The 17,361-nt window shown below is 39.9% G+C and overlaps 1 protein-coding gene across 1 annotated transcript in view; it reads right to left on the minus strand.

Moving 5' to 3' along the window:
* PRRC2C (proline rich coiled-coil 2C) overlaps positions 1–17,361 on the minus strand; it is a 69,860-nt gene that overhangs the window by 15,358 nt on the left and 37,141 nt on the right. Inside the window, exons 18-25 of the mRNA XM_084527133.1 lie at positions 16,340–16,548; positions 15,550–15,704; positions 14,751–15,096; positions 14,199–14,284; positions 13,057–13,245; positions 10,914–11,165; positions 5,822–5,911; positions 3,975–4,076 (exon numbers count right to left, since the gene is read on the minus strand). Coding sequence (XP_084383259.1) covers positions 3,975–4,076; positions 5,822–5,911; positions 10,914–11,165; positions 13,057–13,245; positions 14,199–14,284; positions 14,751–15,096; positions 15,550–15,704; positions 16,340–16,548 — 1,429 coding nt within the window. The remainder of the gene's footprint in view (positions 1–3,974; positions 4,077–5,821; positions 5,912–10,913; positions 11,166–13,056; positions 13,246–14,198; positions 14,285–14,750; positions 15,097–15,549; positions 15,705–16,339; positions 16,549–17,361) is intronic.

Below are 17,361 nucleotides of genomic sequence, written 5' to 3' on the forward strand. Positions count from 1 at the left end.
ATGATCTTAACATTCAATACTCAAAAGAGAATTCACCCGCTAATTTGGCTTGGTTTTGTTTGACATGGAGAGCAAAAGGCATGGGAAGCTAAAGAAAGGTACAAAAGAATCCAGATATTTCCGTAAGTCCTCCACTTAGAAGCATTGGGCCTTTTAAATGAAGCAGCTCCTTACTTTCTTGCTATGTCATCCGTTTTGAGTGACCACCAAAAATACCTAATGCACACTTCAGTAAACCCGAGAGCAGTCAAGGTCAGATTTCCAAAGCAACTGCTGGTCAAAATGTGATCGTGAGCTGACCCAGCTTGTGCACACTGCTTTACATGAGTGCTACAGACGCTTCACACTCCTCTGTTTCTATTATAATGAATTCTTGCACAGCAAGGAAGGTGGAGCTTCCAATAGATATTTTGTACACAATTCTCTTCCACCTGAAGTGGAAGGAACCATTGCTTAATGCAGCCAACAATCTAATTATTGCTAGAATAGATGCACAATGCTGTATCTTTGAACTGAGACACTTTTGATAGACTAGTGAAAAGGAAATGTTAACGTTCAGACCACACCCATCAATTTAAGTGCTCAAACACAGTCCATGGACATCCCTACAACCTCCAACTGTCCTCTTCCCTTGAAATGGAAAGTTTGTGTGAGCAGAGCTGGATGCCAGAGGCTGTAATCCCTCATGCAGAGTACTGTGAGCTTCTGAAGGCCAGATGCTGTCTTTAAAGGTATCTGTAAAAGGGCAAATGCACCCTTACCAGCAAATCTGCCCTTGCTGCCTTGATCAGTAGAGCGCCCTAACTGGGACTCGCAGACTCCTGAAGTCACACTTTCAACTATCCAGATTTAACTGCACTAAGCACAGTCTGGGCAGACCAAACACAATTTCTGTTATTTGGCTAGATGCTTCAGGCGTGATAAAAAAGCAGAGTAATACACAAAGAAGTGGGTAACGTGGTCAATACACGTCCATACAGAAAGAAGCTAAGCTCTGCATTCCCCAAAAGAGGAAAGGAGGAAGGAGAGAAATTTTGTTGTACATTAAATCACTTGGAAATAAATAACCTATTTTCATTTTTGAGACTATCTTACCCAGCAATCACATACTCATACTCCGTTTCCCCATCACAACACTCTCCTCCAAATTGGTTCTAATTCTTGTAGACAAGGCAAACTTCAAAATGGAAAAGGAAAGGATTTTGCATAACATGGAACACAGGTAAGACTAGAGGCTCCTTTCTGAACACAACACAGGCTTCTGGTAAGACAGAATAATAAATATACCACACTGGTATGAAGAGAGATGAGGAAAATATCCGTGGACATCTGAACAGAGAATGCATGGAAGCTTCTCCTATGTTCATCAAGTTTCAGGATGTCCTGGAAAAACTAGTAATAGCAAAAAAGCTGGAGTCTACATACTGAATTTTGTCTTCCAAACCTAAACAATAGCAAGATGCCAGGTCACTCCATACCCCTACCAATTAATTCAAGTTTCAAATTTCATATTTATCAAACTTTCAAATAGCTTTCCCTTTAGAGAGCTCCTTAATCTCTAACTTGTTAAACTGTAAGAGGATGCAAGAGAGACTGGTATTCTGTAAGTGCTTATGTGGCACCATCTACAGATGACATATGAAGGAGTAAGAAGCTCTACAGTAAGTGAGGCTATGGAAAGTGGTACTATTTTGCTGCTCAGTTCGGAAGAGGAGAGCACAGGTTGGACATCATGGCTGCTTGAGGCTGCTGCTTCACTGTTGACCCATCAGGGCCATTCGCATCACATTAACGCTCCAGTACTAACCACACAAGAAGTTAACTGGAGAAAAATGGTTACGTAAATATCCTTGTGTAAACCAATGTTTAGGTGACTGGCAAAAGAAAGCCAAAAATGCCAGATTCCAGACTCTGGTGCCTACACAGAAATTTTAGATTGAACTCTGGAACATAAAGGGAGCCTGGAACTTCAGTCTGAGATGGCTTTGGACTTCTATTTTTCTCAGCATCCTAACTAGCAAAAGCGGTGGCAGGTAAGTGCTTTCGGGATGTCTACCTTAGTAAAGGTTTCTTTAGTGAAGTTGATGCAAGGAAAACAGTGCTCAACAAGCTTTCTCAGATGAGCACATATACATACTACACCCTTGCAGAATGATGTGAAATAGTTGGAACAATTTTGGCTGAGTTCCTCATCTGAGCCTCCTCACAGATAGCTTTCTGTGATAGGGGATGGAAAAAAGAGGATATGAGAGAGGATTATCCCTTTCTGGAGGCAGAGCTTAGAGACTTTGCTCTTTTAAAAGAGGGAAGGGAATGCTTTACTTTCTGTGGCTCCAAAAGTACCTTTTAAAAGCAAGGATTATATCAAATGCAAGGAGAGAAAGAGCAGCTCTGCTCTGCCTGGGCCAGAAGGCCTTCTGTGGAAGTGACAGTGTCAGTGTGCTTCAAAACAAGCTTGTTGCCTTCAACAGTTACAAAAAGGAAGGAGTGTTCCAGCAGCTGGAGAAAGGAACACTGAGTCAAAGCTAATTTTAAATGTGTTTCTGTTCAGCTTTTGATCACAAAGTACTTGTACCTTAAAACACCTATCTGCAATATATTCTGTTATCACGCATCCAAGACTTATCATCCACTGAGAAATGAATAAAACCGCTGACACCAGAACTGCAGAACAAAATACAAGTGAGCAGGGCAGGCTGCTCTGTAGCTGAGCAGCATCACATTCTTTGTGGCATCGTGCCGTAGTAATGTTCCTACCTGTATTATGTAGGAATCCAGCTGCTAACCAGTTCGAAACTGCTATTTCAGAAAAATACTTTCAGGTGCCAGAAAGTCAGATTATGATAATTTGTTACATAAGAATGCAACAGAAAACCAGATATTTTTGTTAATTTACTCATCCCTCTCCATCCCTTTCCCCATTTTTCAGGCCTGGATGTCTATTGTTTTAAAGTGGTTACATTTTTTTTCCCCAGGAAAAAAGGTGTTAACAAAAGAAGAGCAAAGATTCAACACGAGATCATTAATAGCTATCACCCATAGAGAACGTGAGCAAGCAGCTGTCAAACCATGCTGGCAAGACTGAAGTCTCACCAGGATTGACAAGTAAATTTCTCCAAAGTGTTAGTTCTGCACCCATTCCCTGTTCTCAGCTTTTTTTTTTTTGTTTAAATTTAGAGAAGCTAATTTCAAACGTCACTCTCAACACTAGAAGCAGCAATGTTTCTACTAGTTCAGTCACCTGCAGTCACAGTCACAAAGCAGACCTAACACACCCCAAGACCAAAAACTTCTAAAGATACGGTAGCAAAGCTAGAGACCAATACTATGTTAGTGAGTTATACAATGCACACCATCCGAAATCCATCAGAACGGGGAAAAGCTACTCAAGATATTCTCCACACTTGCTCTACACTGAAGAGCAGAAAACAACGGAACATTTACAACACAACAAAGCATGTTCTGACTAGCTGATCAAACTGCCTTTCAGTCACCAACACGCCACCTACATTGCAGCATGTAGAACTTCAGCCATCCAACTCAAAACACAGGATCACTGCACCAAAATCTTACAGCTACGAAAATCAAGCTTGGCTTACCAAGCAACTCTTTGTAGCCTTTAATACCAAACTGAGCAACTTTCTTTATGCCACACACACCAAAAGGTAAAAGTAAATTGGATTCCGATGGTTTGTCATGAGCACTATGGTACAACGCTAAAATGCTAGGATCCTTTTTCAGGGCAGTGGGAGCCAAGATTGGTTGATGCCGAGTGTTAATGCAAAATGGGGTTAGAAATTTAGAATTTAAATGCATCCTTTGATACAGTCTTGTGTTTCAGCCATCCGTTTATATGCAAAAGCAGTTCAGCAGAGGAAACAAAGGAAGGCTCTAAAAAAAGGTTTACCAGCAAGTTCTCCATTAACTTTCCCCTGCATGCAAGAAAACAACCCTTAGAGGGATGTGGTACATACCTTGAGGGTGAGGTCGACGGTAGCGGGAGAAACTGGAGTTAGGCTGGAGCTCTGTTGTAGAGTCTCCCTCCTAGGGAGGGGAAGGGTGTGGGGCAGGGGCACCTGAAAGGCAGGCAACACACATCACATTCTAACTACGTCTATTACGAAAGCCCCAGAAAAGCAAAGCTCAAGCTTTATTAAGTGAGCTACAACTTCTTCAAGGCTTGAGCATTTGGCAGGGAGGTTTTGATAAAATAAGGTGAAAATTTAGTAGGTGGGAAAAGGCCGTTCAGCAGGTGCTGAGATGCTTCTTATCTCTCTTTAAAAGAGACTCAAGACTAGGGTTCTGAAGCATCCTTGTCTTCTGCATAAACAAATACCAATTAGCTGCTTTGGGATTTACTTTGAAGCACCATTTTACTTTCCCGGTATACAAAAATTCTTCCCAAGCCAAGTTTGGCCCCTTCCGTACCAGTACGGTACACGGGGTTTGGTGACTTCTCAAGTTCTAAGATGCAGTTTCTGAACAGAGGAAGCTACAAATCTTCAAAGTCATAGGACCATGAAACAAATCAAAACAGATTTGTCATCCAATAACTGAATTCAGTTATTTTCTCTTTCAAAAGATGAAAGATGTCAAACTCAGGGAAATAAACTTGACAGAAAGCTATTTCTATCTGTATGGAAGAAAACACTGATGGATTTCCTTGATGTTCTAAATGGAACGCATCAAAAACACTGCAGTGGCCAGCCTACTCCTTCTGATCAGTTCTTTCTCCACTCAAAGAGCACAGCTAACAGAATTCCACCTATTGATGAGATGAGGCTGATTCAAAAGACAGATACTGAAGCTCTGAAGCAGATGATAGCACAGATCGTTTGTGGCCAGGAGCCCCTATATCCTGCATTGCAAATCCAACTCCAACCTGCCACAACGGAGCACACACTAACACCATTTATGCAAAAGAATCCAATCTTCTCCACTAACCACCAAAAGCACAAACCACAACACCACCAGAAAATCCAGCAGAAGAGTAAGTTCAACCAATATTGCTTCAAAACCGCATTAAAGGATGCTGCAGTAAGCGTAAAAGCATTTCTTAGATGGAATTCAGAGACATATTTGTAAAATCTTGAGATTCTATTATTGAGACTTCCTTCCCCCAAACAACAAGCGACTCAATGCTGAGCCAATTGTATTTCTGCTACTCAAACAACAAAAATAACAAGATCCAAGTCCCCAGCCTGGTACCAGCAAGCTCAAGACAAACTTGACTCTGCTACAACACACAATCCAGCTGGTCCTCTCAATTGGTCCAGCACACGCACACAGCCAGCATCATCGGCTTTGTGAGGACTGCAGATATCACATCTCTATAGCAATTGAACAGTTTAAATCCTGCTGTATGCTTTCAAAAACCATTAAGCTGCTCCCTTCACATGCAAGCACTGTGATTTCCAGCTACAGTTCTAAACAGCTCTGTTTCTAACAGCCTTTCTTCAAACTCACCTACAGACCTTTGCTACTTATACCAGGTTCAAGCCCCAACTGCTGCTGAGAACACACTGATTATGTTTATCCCTGTTTTTTCTTTTTTGTTTTTAATCGTCCCTAGATGTTTTCCAGTTTGTGCTCTTCAGCTCATAGTGGTAGTTCACAAAATAAGGAAATATCTGAAGAATTCCAGAACAGATATTAAATGAACCAACTGTCCTTCAGAGTAAGACTATTGGATAGTGCACGGCTAGTTATCATGAAAGAAACTCTAGTGACTTGTTTACTGAAGGCAGTATTTTGTGCTTTAAAGAAGTGCAAAAATATTTCCTTGTCTTCCAAGTCAAGTCGATCACTACAATAGACTTACGTTCGTCACCAAAGTCTCCTCCATTTTTGTACTGCTAGTAGCCACTGTGTTAGGATGAGAAGAAGGTGTAGTGTAGTCTGTTACAGACTCCTGTGAAGAAAAATAATTCCATTAAAATATCTCCCTTACCTAAATCAGATTTTAAGTTTTTTTTGGACAGGTCATCCTTTCTTTGGAAGGAAAGCTTATCATGCAACAGAAAGTTAGAGTTTCATCCCCAAAAGCTTGTCGGAAAGCATATCCAGCAATTCTTGTTGCTGAATTACTACTGAGGTCAGGAGAATTTGGGGGAGATTACAGTCTGCCTCATGACCTTACAACATATGCCTAGAGACGAGCCAAAACACTGTCTTTAAATCAAGGATACGCGAAGTGATGGAGTGCCAGGACACTAGGCATATGGAAGTGTGGTGGTGTAACCAGCTATCATCCGACACCCTAGATGCTTTAGCTACCTCTAGGCACTTTTAGCCCACATTCAAAAAGCAAAATATATTAGCCAAAAGCTTTCTGTAGCTTTAAACAAACAGGAATCTCTTGGGTAAATCTATCACAAGTAAGGCCTTCCAGATTAAAAAGAGAACGCAAGGATGGTTGCCATCTGACCAAACAATTTTCTTTAAGTCCTGTCTCAAAGTCTTAAGACACAGTTTCTCCAGACAGTGAAGGTCTGCCTCCCAGTTTCTGCACCAGGCAGTGATTTAAAGGAAGAAAAGGGGTGAAGTCTCCAATTTACTCAGAGGCTTTCCTTGAAGTTTATTTATTATCACAGTTAAGTGGACCATAACATGTGCCACGAATCAAGTCCATTTTCATGGACTTAGATGTAGCCAGTGACTGTTGATGTGGTAACTCTAAACTCCCTGATCAAAGCATCTAATTGATGACACTGCCAGCTCTCTAGAGAATTACCTATAATGAAAAAAAATGCACTGGTCCTTCTCTCTAAAGCCACATTTAGCACTGTTTTTTAGTTCTTGTGAAGGGATATTTAAAACTGACTGTATTCTAGACAAACAAGTGTTATCAGAACCACAAGTATTATCAGAATCTGACCCAGAGACTATTAGATAAACCGTGTGACCAAACAACTCAGAATTAGCCAAGACTCATTCACTAACAACCACTGCAAGCCCAGGACAGGCTCTGTCTATTACAGAACCAAACACCAAGAGGTAACTGAAGGATAAATTAGCAGCAGAATTGCTGATGAGTGCCTGGTGTTGCCAACACAATGAATTTGAAAGCACAAGAGAGATTATGCTCAACGGCATTCAGCCAGTATGATAAACTATGAAAAAGTGCACATTTGATTCACTGCTGGAGCCTATGGCAATGTCTCCTAACACAGCAATTGAATTGTCAAGATACTAACCAGCAAGTAACAAAGAATCCTCCTAAAAAGATAAGCTTATTTTGCTAAAAGCCTAGAAAAACAAGCTCAAGAATAACAGGGTAAGAGAGGGTACAGTGTGCACACTGTTGTATTTATGATGGAAACAGAAAATCTATTTCTCTGTGTAGTTATTTATTTCCCTTGTTAAACTGGTGGGATACCAGATACACATTTTCCACACTCCAAACTACCAAGCTGCAAGTTGCACGCTACTCTTTGAATCCAGTGGGTAACTTCCCTTTGGGTAGAATGAAGCAAGCACATAAAGCTGCTTTAATCACAAGGTCCTTCTAATGAAGTGTAACTCACCAGCTTCCTGGTTAGAAGAAAATTAAATACGAAACTGCCACATCAACTCTGGTGTCCTTACAAGCGTATGTGCAATGCTGAGCTGTTGTACAAGGATGAACTACATCCCAAACATGCAGATAAGACAGAAATTCAACTGTAAGAACACCACTTCGTAAGTCATAGGTTGGTTAACCATCATCCTTCATTTACTGATAAAGTCTAGAGTCTTTTACATCTCGACCATCACCATAAGCTTTCCTAGTTCAATAAAATGAACTTTCTGTACAACTTTTACTGAAGAAACCAACTGAATAGGTTGATATAAATTAATAATTAATAATAGCAAAAGCTGTACATGTGTTTTGGAAGTTACCTACAGGGTACTTACATCTGAAGAAAAAAACAGGCAAATTTCTTATAACTACCTACTTTGCTCAAAAAGAAGAGATCACAAACTTGTGACGTTGTGAGCAAAAGGATACAGTAGACCTCAGAGGTGACCTTGCTACAAAGGAGCAGGGGACTACAAATCATTAATATTTCCTCAATGTTTGGTTTGCTCCTGCTTCATGGAAATCATCTAACCCAGAGAGCTTGTCAGACACTGAACCATCTCAAAAACCGTACTCTCAAAGTAAAGCAAGTGTCCTTTTTGACATCACCTCCAAAAGACAAACCTTTATCAACTACTTACACAAACATTTCATTGCCATATCCACAACCAGTTACTGATCACTCCTGTGACTTGAAAGCTTCAAAACTAGTTTGAGATGGAGGGCTGAGGGAACACTAAAGGTGTCTCACCCAATCCAGACACTTGTGTAACAGTTTGGTTTTACTCCAAAAATACTACAAAACCCAAGAAAACCAGCTGGAATTGCTTCACAGCATCACACTCACATTCCTGATAAACAGCTCATTAATATGAGGTGATTTATATTTGCAGTTTCTCAGGTAGAACAGACCTGTATGGTTAAGTTCACACGCTGTTATTAAGGGGGTTGTTTTGGGATGGATGACGTATTCCTGCAAAGCTTCTGCTTCTGAACACAGACAGCTCGCTTGACTCTCATAAACATTAAAATCAACAAATACACTAAAGAAAGTGTGCCTTGCTGGTATCTCAGCAGTAGTCTCCCAAGAAAGATGACTGTCCATTGATAAATCATTTGTGTTTGCTAACAACATTAACACCTGACATTTCAAACAACAGATTAAAGATGTTGTCACTTCTTCCCTCATTAACGAGTGAAGACAATGCTGCGAAGACATGAGAAAGCTGCTGCAATACAAATCAGTTCCAGGACTAATAAAGCTATTTCAGTATTTAAAGCTATTTCAAAAGGCACTTCAAAAAGTAGCAAGATGGGTTTATTTCTGTGAAATCCAGATTAAGTTCAACTTCTCTAATACATCTGCAGGCTGTTGGTTCAACTTCAATAGAATTAAATGTAAAACACAACCACCCCTTTCCTAGAAAACTTAGTGATGCCCAGAGAACTACTCACGGCAAAGGAATTCAAAAGCAAACCTAGAACTATGGAGACAGGAATTTTTAGGCTTATTTACAGCATGTATTAAATGCTTCTATTAGTAGCCACTTAAAGCAAGAAGAAGATTGTTGGAAATTTGCATATCCAGCACAAACTGGAAGATTTCCTTTCAATTCGGTCAAGCCTCCTTCTCAGGGGAAGACATTTTAATGCTATGCTAATTCAAAGCACCTTAGCAACCTGCATTTACCTAGGGACAGAAAGGCACAAAATTCAGACCTCCCTTTTGAAGATCTCATTCTTTTCAAATGTTTACAGAGAAGACATGATACTGATTTACTTCAGCAGAGCTACTCACCAGCAAGTTAGTCTGGAATAATCAAGGATGTTTCCTATTCTGTGGGAGGCTTAGAAAAGGAGTCTCCTTCTCTTATCTTAAAGCTTGAGAGATAGTGAAAAAGCAAAATACAAATAGCCTCCTTACCAAATATTTGAAAAATTTGCTGTTTACAGCGTGCACTTCTGATTCTGCATACAAGAGCAGCACTTCATCCAGTTCTGGCTTTTGTTACCATTCACATCTACTCAGAAGACAAAAACTGCTAGGAAGGATGAGAAATCCCAGCATTGCATTTTCATACTTATTTGCCATTCCACTCAAAATCAAGTTTGCAGCTAATACATAGGAAACAAATATCCCCCTTAACACTTGATATGCACATGATCTAATTGCAATAGCATCTTCTGCTTGCAGGGCAACTTGGCAAAAACCTGCTAAGACTACTTCATTTTTCCTTAAAAACAAACAAACAAACTGCAGATTTAAAAACAGATAAAATCATGAGTGATCTGCATTTCAGGTTCTTCAACTATTAGTGAAACTTCTGCAAAGGAGTTTTTCCTAAATGGTGTCAGAAGATTTCTGCTTAAGACAAGGAAAAGACAGGTTGAGACAGCATGCAACAAACTCGAGCCTAATCTCTTAACTGCTTTGCAAACATACAATATGCATTTTCCCTTTACCAAGGCAGGTGCAACTATTAACGAGGAGCTACTCCAACTACAAGGCCTCTTTACATTTGAGAAAGAGCACACACAGTTCTTGCTTGAGACACACAGCTGCCAGAAGTGAAGACAGTCTCTAAACAGGCCATTAGGCAAGCAGGAGAGCCTCTCCATGAAGAACGCAGTGCTATCAATGCATCACAGCCAAGAACGGAGCTGTAGAACAATGAAACCTGACAACAAGTCACCACCTCACTGGATAGAAGTCAGAGGACTTCCATGCAGACAACTACCATGAGTCCTACGTATCCTGAAGGGGTCCTGCGAGGGGATATACCTTGACAATATCCAAGCCAATAGGAACTGACATACAGAGCCTTTGGATAAACTGAACAAGCCTCATCAAATGCTTTAGCATATTCCTAGTTCAAAGATTTATTTTTTTTTTCCCCCCACAGAACAATCCCTAACTCACAGCCTCAGGTCATCCATGCACTCAGCCAACCACTGGGCACATTACTGCAGTTCTCTGTTGAAACTCGAGCTCTCACCTTGCATATACCACAAATATGCTCAAGACCTGAGTTCCCAGAACCTGCCTATACCAGGCTCCAGTGTCACTCTCCACAGCAAGAAAAGCATCAGGACGGTTTTCATGTTCGAAAGACAGCAGAAGTCTTTAAAACTTTCCAAGCCAATCTCTGTACAGGAGCATGACAGACAGCACATCCTCATACTACTTCCAAAGAACTGCTAAAATTCAAGCAGTACCTACTTGTTTCAAATCTGCTATACAGTGGGCTCTGCTGTCCAGGTAACTACCACCAGCAGGCAACCAAATATCAATTACATCATGGAAATCTTATTTCATATACAGCACTCTGTAATTTCTCAATGTTTTTCTTACCTTTGTGTTTGTTCCGAACTCTGGAGCAGACACAGATATCATTGTTCCTATTTCCGTGCTCAGTTCACTCGTTGCTTTGGTTTCCTTTGCAGTGACAGGTTCTGGACTTCTGACAGAGGTGGGAGATGGCTTCTCCTGTCCCTCAGGCTCTCCCTGTTGGGCATCCTTCACCTTCCTGTTCTTTAAAGAACGCTCTTTCCCAATAGGACCAGGCTTATACTCTTTGTTTTCTACCGGACTCAAGTCTGGAAGCTAAGTTAGCGTTAACTTGTCAGTTATGTCTTCCCCTTACGTCCCCACAAGAATATTCCCACATGCTTAAAATAATTTTGTTTAAATCTAACAAGACTTTCCCAACAGGTATTTTCTAATATATAAACCAACTGAGAATAAGTTAGCACTAAGTACGTGAAATGCATCCCCTCTGAACATTGCAATTTTCCAACACTGTTTTCAAGCAAGACCTATTATATGAAGTGGCAGAGTTCAACTAACATAACATCTATAAAATTGATAGAAAATGATTTTGACTTTTCTTACAAGCACAAAAAAGTAAGGAAGCCACAAGACTTCATATAAATATAGGTAACTTTAATTTTCAGAGTCTCAGAATTTTACAGGGCTCCAGCAAACTAGAACAAAAGACTCTGCCTTCATTTGCTGATGTTTCAATGTATGCATGTGGCAACATTTCTTCCTAGTGACTGAGCACTAAAGAAATACCCATAAAAAAAAACAAACCAAGAAACCACCCACATTCAAGTGTTGCCTTATATTGTAATCACTATGGCTGAAGTAGCTGCTCTAATTCAGTAGTTCCTTTTTGTGCAGCTGAATTAAAGCAGAATGAAGGACCTCAGGGAACTTGAATGTTCTATTTGAAGAGGTATATCCTTTCTGGCTGAGACTACTCAGCCCATCTCACTACAGAGCAGCACAAAAATTCTTTAAAGGCAGTCCCTACAATCCTATCGCTTCGGCTTTGATACTTGAAAACCAGAAGCTGCTGGTATTGTCTCTATAAATACAAGCCATCTGTTTCAGGAATAGATAAAGACCCTTTAAAAATATGTTTTTGGGGTTTGGAGAGGGCAGGAGTTTGCCCTAAGGTATTTGGTACCCTCCAGAGGCCAGTAAAGACTAGAAAATGCCTTCAGAGGGAAGGAAGGAAGCACTTGTAGAAGTGAATGCCTAAGCTCTGCAATACAGCAGTCAGGATCATCAGACATACTTCACTCCAAATACTTTTTACTATAACAGTTAACTGAAGAAATTCCTCCAGACACTAAGGTCGCACTTCAAAAGGTAAATTGCTAAGAGGAAAGTAATAACAATAATCTTAAAGATCACTAAGTGTAATCTAAATGACAGGAGGAGAAAGTATTACTCCTTGTGAGTCGTAACAATAGAAATACAAGATGATTGACTAGAATACCTAAATCTCTGGAGGATGAGTGAGAAACATTTTAATTGAGCTAAGTCTGATTACCTATTCACTCTTCCTGGATTAGTTACAAAAAATTAATTATCTAGACATCTGTGCCTTAGAGACTTCTCATCAGTGGCTCTAACATTCTTCTCTTTCCCCAAAACACTTTTTTCCCAGCAATTTGATGTATTACTTTGCTTAGTTTTGTAGCTGGATTACCAAGACGAGCACCATGCACCCACCATTGTCTGGGAGTGGTGGTACGTGGGGAGAAGGCAGGCAGGAAAAACTGAAACTGGAGGCAGAGCCAGGACAGAAATAGCCTGCGCCAAGACTACTCTGAAAACCTGAGCAAAGCAAGCACAGGAGTAAACCAAGAAACCCAAGCTACAAAACAAAAACACCCTACTGCATCCATACTCTCCCAACAAAGCTATCACAAATCCATAACCATGTTCCTGCTCTAGCCTGTCCTGCTCCAAATGGTCAATGGATGACCTTTGCTAGGTTAGGATGTTGTTTACATGCACTTCCTCATTTTCTCTCCAAGAACCACTTGATTATTTTAGGAAATACAAATGTGGAAGGCAACTTTTATAGGTCTAGTCCTACCTGACTATTTTATTCCATTTTTAAATCAATTACTTGTAACCTCTTTTTGAATCAATTTCTTTGCTATTTAAAAGTTTGTACTTCTAAGATATGACCTTTTACCTTTTGTGCTTTGATGGGTCCAGCCCGTGGCTGTTTCTGTCTTTGTTCTTTTGGTTCTGGTAGCTTGTCAGTTGACTTCTCAGAAAGTACAGGGCCAACTTCATTGTCGCTGCCACTGGAAGCTGGGGCTCCAAACTGAATAGTTTCTATACCAAGCTCAACTCCACCTTCTTGCCCAGGCTTTGTTCCCTATTTAAAAGGCAAGCATTTAACACATTTCAAAAGACTTTTACATCAGTACATTGCCACTGGTTCAAAAAAGAGCACCAAATACATTCAGCTGAACACCACAGCAAAAGCATTATTTGTGACTGCAACAGATTTGCAAGAGGAATAAACACTGTATGAAAGCACATTCCCTCCTCCTCAACTTCCTACTGTTTATAAGAGCTCAAGAGGAGGAAAAAAAGAAAAAGCAATAAAAAAAATAATTAAACAAGATCAAGAAGAACTGGTAGAGAAGAGGAGAAAGACAAGTACAATAATAAAACGTTTGGATTAATTTTCACAATATTCTCCCAAAACTTCAAAATTAATGTTCAAGAGAAACAATAGGAGACTAAAGATTTATAGATCTCCTTATGCAGTCACAATGGTGTTGTAAGAGACTAAAGACATCCTTAACAGTTTAAAACAATGAAGTCAAGAAGGCCAATACAGCCCAAGAAAACTAAACCACAGGACTATACAGTAGTTAGGGCTATGAAAATTCCAGGGGATAAGTAGAGCTCCTGTGGTTAGAAGACATCTACTGCTTATTGCATCTCTGCTTAAAGCAGGGACATAAAACCATTTGATTCCTTGGAGGCATCCTGTTTCTGTTACTGAACTGTACCAAGTGTTCACATGCAAACTAGACAGTATTTTAACTTGAAAATATACACTGCATAGCAGCTATCAACAGAAGCTGTGAAAGGCCAAGGTTTGATTAACAAAGAACGTTTTTTCTGTTTTGCAATCAATAAAAGCACTCACTTGTGTCCTGTGCTCTTCCTGTACCATCTCCCTACTTCATGGAATTCTACAAACACTAGTTTCAGTATGCGGATGCCTGACTAAATGGATAATCTGTACTCAATCCCAGTGATAAATAATTTAAGAAAGCTTTGTGCACGAGTTATTTTTCTTCCTTTCACCCTTACCTCTGGAGATGTAGCTGATCCAAAAGATGTCAAAGGCTTGTTCCAAGCGCTGACTGAAGGTGGCTGAGGTGGACTAATGGGTCCCACTGATAAGTGAGAAAAGAGTTAAAAAAAAATAAATAAAAATAAAAACCTAAACCAAAACAAGACAAAACCCTGAAGTTGCCAAATGCGTTTGACTGAAGTTACCAACTGACTGAGGAGAATTAAATTTTAGATGTATTGATTACCCAGGTTCTAGTTCAGAAATTTTTAGCCTATTCAGGAGTTAACAATATGCTCCTTGGGTAGTTTTATTAAGTGGGATCATCACATTTTGAAGCTTGCTCAAGTCTAGTAACACAGATTTTTTGAAGGGTGACAAGAATGTGACAACAACATAAAATACTGAGTAGTATCACTCCATAAAAATCTCTTTTCAGGGGTGTTCTTCGGTTACAGTGTTACACCTGGGACAGCTCTCCTCTACTCCCTGTACAAAATACTTTCACAGATACAAGCAAGACATCAACAAAGAGCTGACAAACAGTGTCCAGTAACTACAATACTTACATTTTTTGGAGATGTCATTTAGAACTGCTGAAGCAGGCACCTTGTTGTCCCATAGTTCAGTTCCTAGACCATTGTGAGCCTGGGTGTTCTGCAGAACTTTGCCTGACACTGTGTATTCCGTGCTTGCCGCTGTCCCTCCTGCAGCCTGGTTTTGAGGCTGAACAGAAGCCTGTGGCTGACCTGGAGTCTGCGTTGCACAAGGAGACTGTGCCTGAGCTTGTGCCTGAGCCTGTGCCTGCTGCGCAGCTGCAGCTGCTGCCTGTTGCTGCTGCTTTTTGGCAAATCTGGGTGGCAGCTTGGAATTCTGACCTCGTCCTTTTTCGCTTGATCCTTTTTTGGTCCAAACCTGGAAGTGGAATCCAATTTTACTCTTACAGCTAATAGCCTGTATGTATGCTGTAGAGCAGCAAAAGCAAAACTGGTTAAGCCTGTCTCAAATGAACTTTTTAATGGGTATTTAACCACATGAACAGTGATTTATTTCTCAGCTGAGGAACAATGATTTACTTCTCATCCATTTTTCTCTTGGGATCAACTGATACACAAGCAATTTGATAAAGATTTACACAAGCATGAAGAAATGACATTTCCAGTTTACCAGTTCCAACAAGGCCCAAACAAGAAGTATAAAATCCTAAAATGTCCCACTGAAAATGAGTTTCATTTAAAGTATTAATACAACTATCTAATTATCTTTAAGGGATGAAAATACATAGTTTCTTGGGATGAAGATTCTGCATACTTCACAACATTCTCAGTATCACAAGAAGGTCTTTTGCATTACAGATGTGTCTCGTACCTGCACTGTTTGTTCTTCCTTCTTCCTGCGCTCTTCATCTTGCAAGCGTTTCTGTTGTTTCTTCGACACCACTTCAGTGAAACCATCATCATTCAAGTTAGACTGGGAGTCTTCAACAACTGTCACTTCAGGGTGGTCATCAATGATCACAACACCTATAGAAAAGGAAAGATATAGAGGCTGCTGTCTTAACAGCTTCAGATGCAGCACACAGTAAAATACACCAAGCAAAAACCACTTCAGAGTAGAAGCAATTTCCCCATAAGAAGATAGAGATGATGGTCCCGATAAAGATAAGTTTTTTCTTGCTAAGTGCAAGAACTTTAGACTGGTGAACTTGAAGACAGGAAATTGATATTTATAAACTGAAAATCTGGAGCTTCCTGTACCAGACTCTCCAGGAACTAAGAACTAAAACTGCTTAAAACAATGCAATTTAAAATAACGAACAGCCGTCTGGAATATTTGCTGTGTTTCAGTGATATACACTATCTGCTTATGAAGGTTAAGCAAATTATTACTGTGGTGGAAAATGGTCCAAAGGACAGAGTAAAGATTAGATGGTAGACCAAAATTACTCTCATCTATATAAAAAAATGAGGTATGCCACCTTTTACAGGCACACACATTACTTAAATATGACAAAGGTGACAATGCTAAAGTACGCAATTGTTCTAGTGTTTAAAAAGCCATCTTTCCTCTTTTGTAAGCTTTAAACATCCAACACTATATCCAGAGAAGCTAGCAGGATTAAAAATTCTTGTTAGCATGGTATTTTATTAATACATACTTGCATAATTATTAAGATCAAATTGAGACAAGGCATCCACTTTTTCCTTAGGCTTCTTTGGACCAGCTTTAGGTTCCTCTCTCTTTTTGCCACTTGCATCCTTGGTGCTTTTTTGTCCTGCAACAGTAACACCTCCTTCTTCCTGATGCAACGAGTTGGTGGTGGCGGGATCAACACCGGGCACGGTTGCTGTCTGGTCTTCAAATGGCCTGCATTATAAAAAAAAAAAAAAAAAACAACATAATTCTGTTAAGAAAATTAATGACTAGCCACAGAACAAATGAAGAACGGAACTAACAACCTAAAGCAAATCATATTATAGAGTTGTGAGTGTCTACTGTGCAACTTCTTAGTAGGCTCCAGACATTCACTTTCAGCAACTGAACAAGCAGAAGCTAAACAGCAAAAGCTGTTTTGGTGAGATATCCAATGTTCTGCTGCCAAAAAAAAAAAAAAATCAGAGAAAAAAATGTGCCTAATTAAATTTTAAGGTTAACTCTGCCTCAGTCAAGGCAGAGACATCAAAAACTCAACAGGAATGCAGTTCAGAACTCTAGCAAAGCCTTCTGTGGAAAAAGTAAAAATAAACAAATAGAAGCTTACAGTATGCAATGTGAGCAAGTGTAAAAAGGATAAAAATACAGCTGTTTTACAGGCTCCCTTGACGAAAGCTCTCTGAAGCCACTAGAGTCAGAAACCAGCATTCTAGCTTTGCTGTGGCACCTGGGAAACCCAGCTTTTGCTTCCACATCATATTTAAGTGACTAGTCCACAGAAAGCCCTAATATTTTTAATCCAGAGATTAGAGCAGACAAGCAGTGACACTAGATAATTATCAAGTTCCAATCAAATTGACCATATGGAGAAACAAAGTTTATTCTCAATGGCAAGCATTTCTCAACATGCTTCTCTATGTTAGGTGATTGATTTAAATACAGCAGGCCAAATGCAATGCTGCAACGTATTAACCTGCAAAAGTGCTCACATTAACATGCCAGCTTGCATCCAAAATTTGGGAAACA

Source organism: Aythya ferina (assembly GCF_964211825.1).
Source record: "Aythya ferina genome assembly, chromosome: 8".
Lineage (NCBI taxonomy): Eukaryota > Metazoa > Chordata > Aves > Anseriformes > Anatidae > Aythya > Aythya ferina.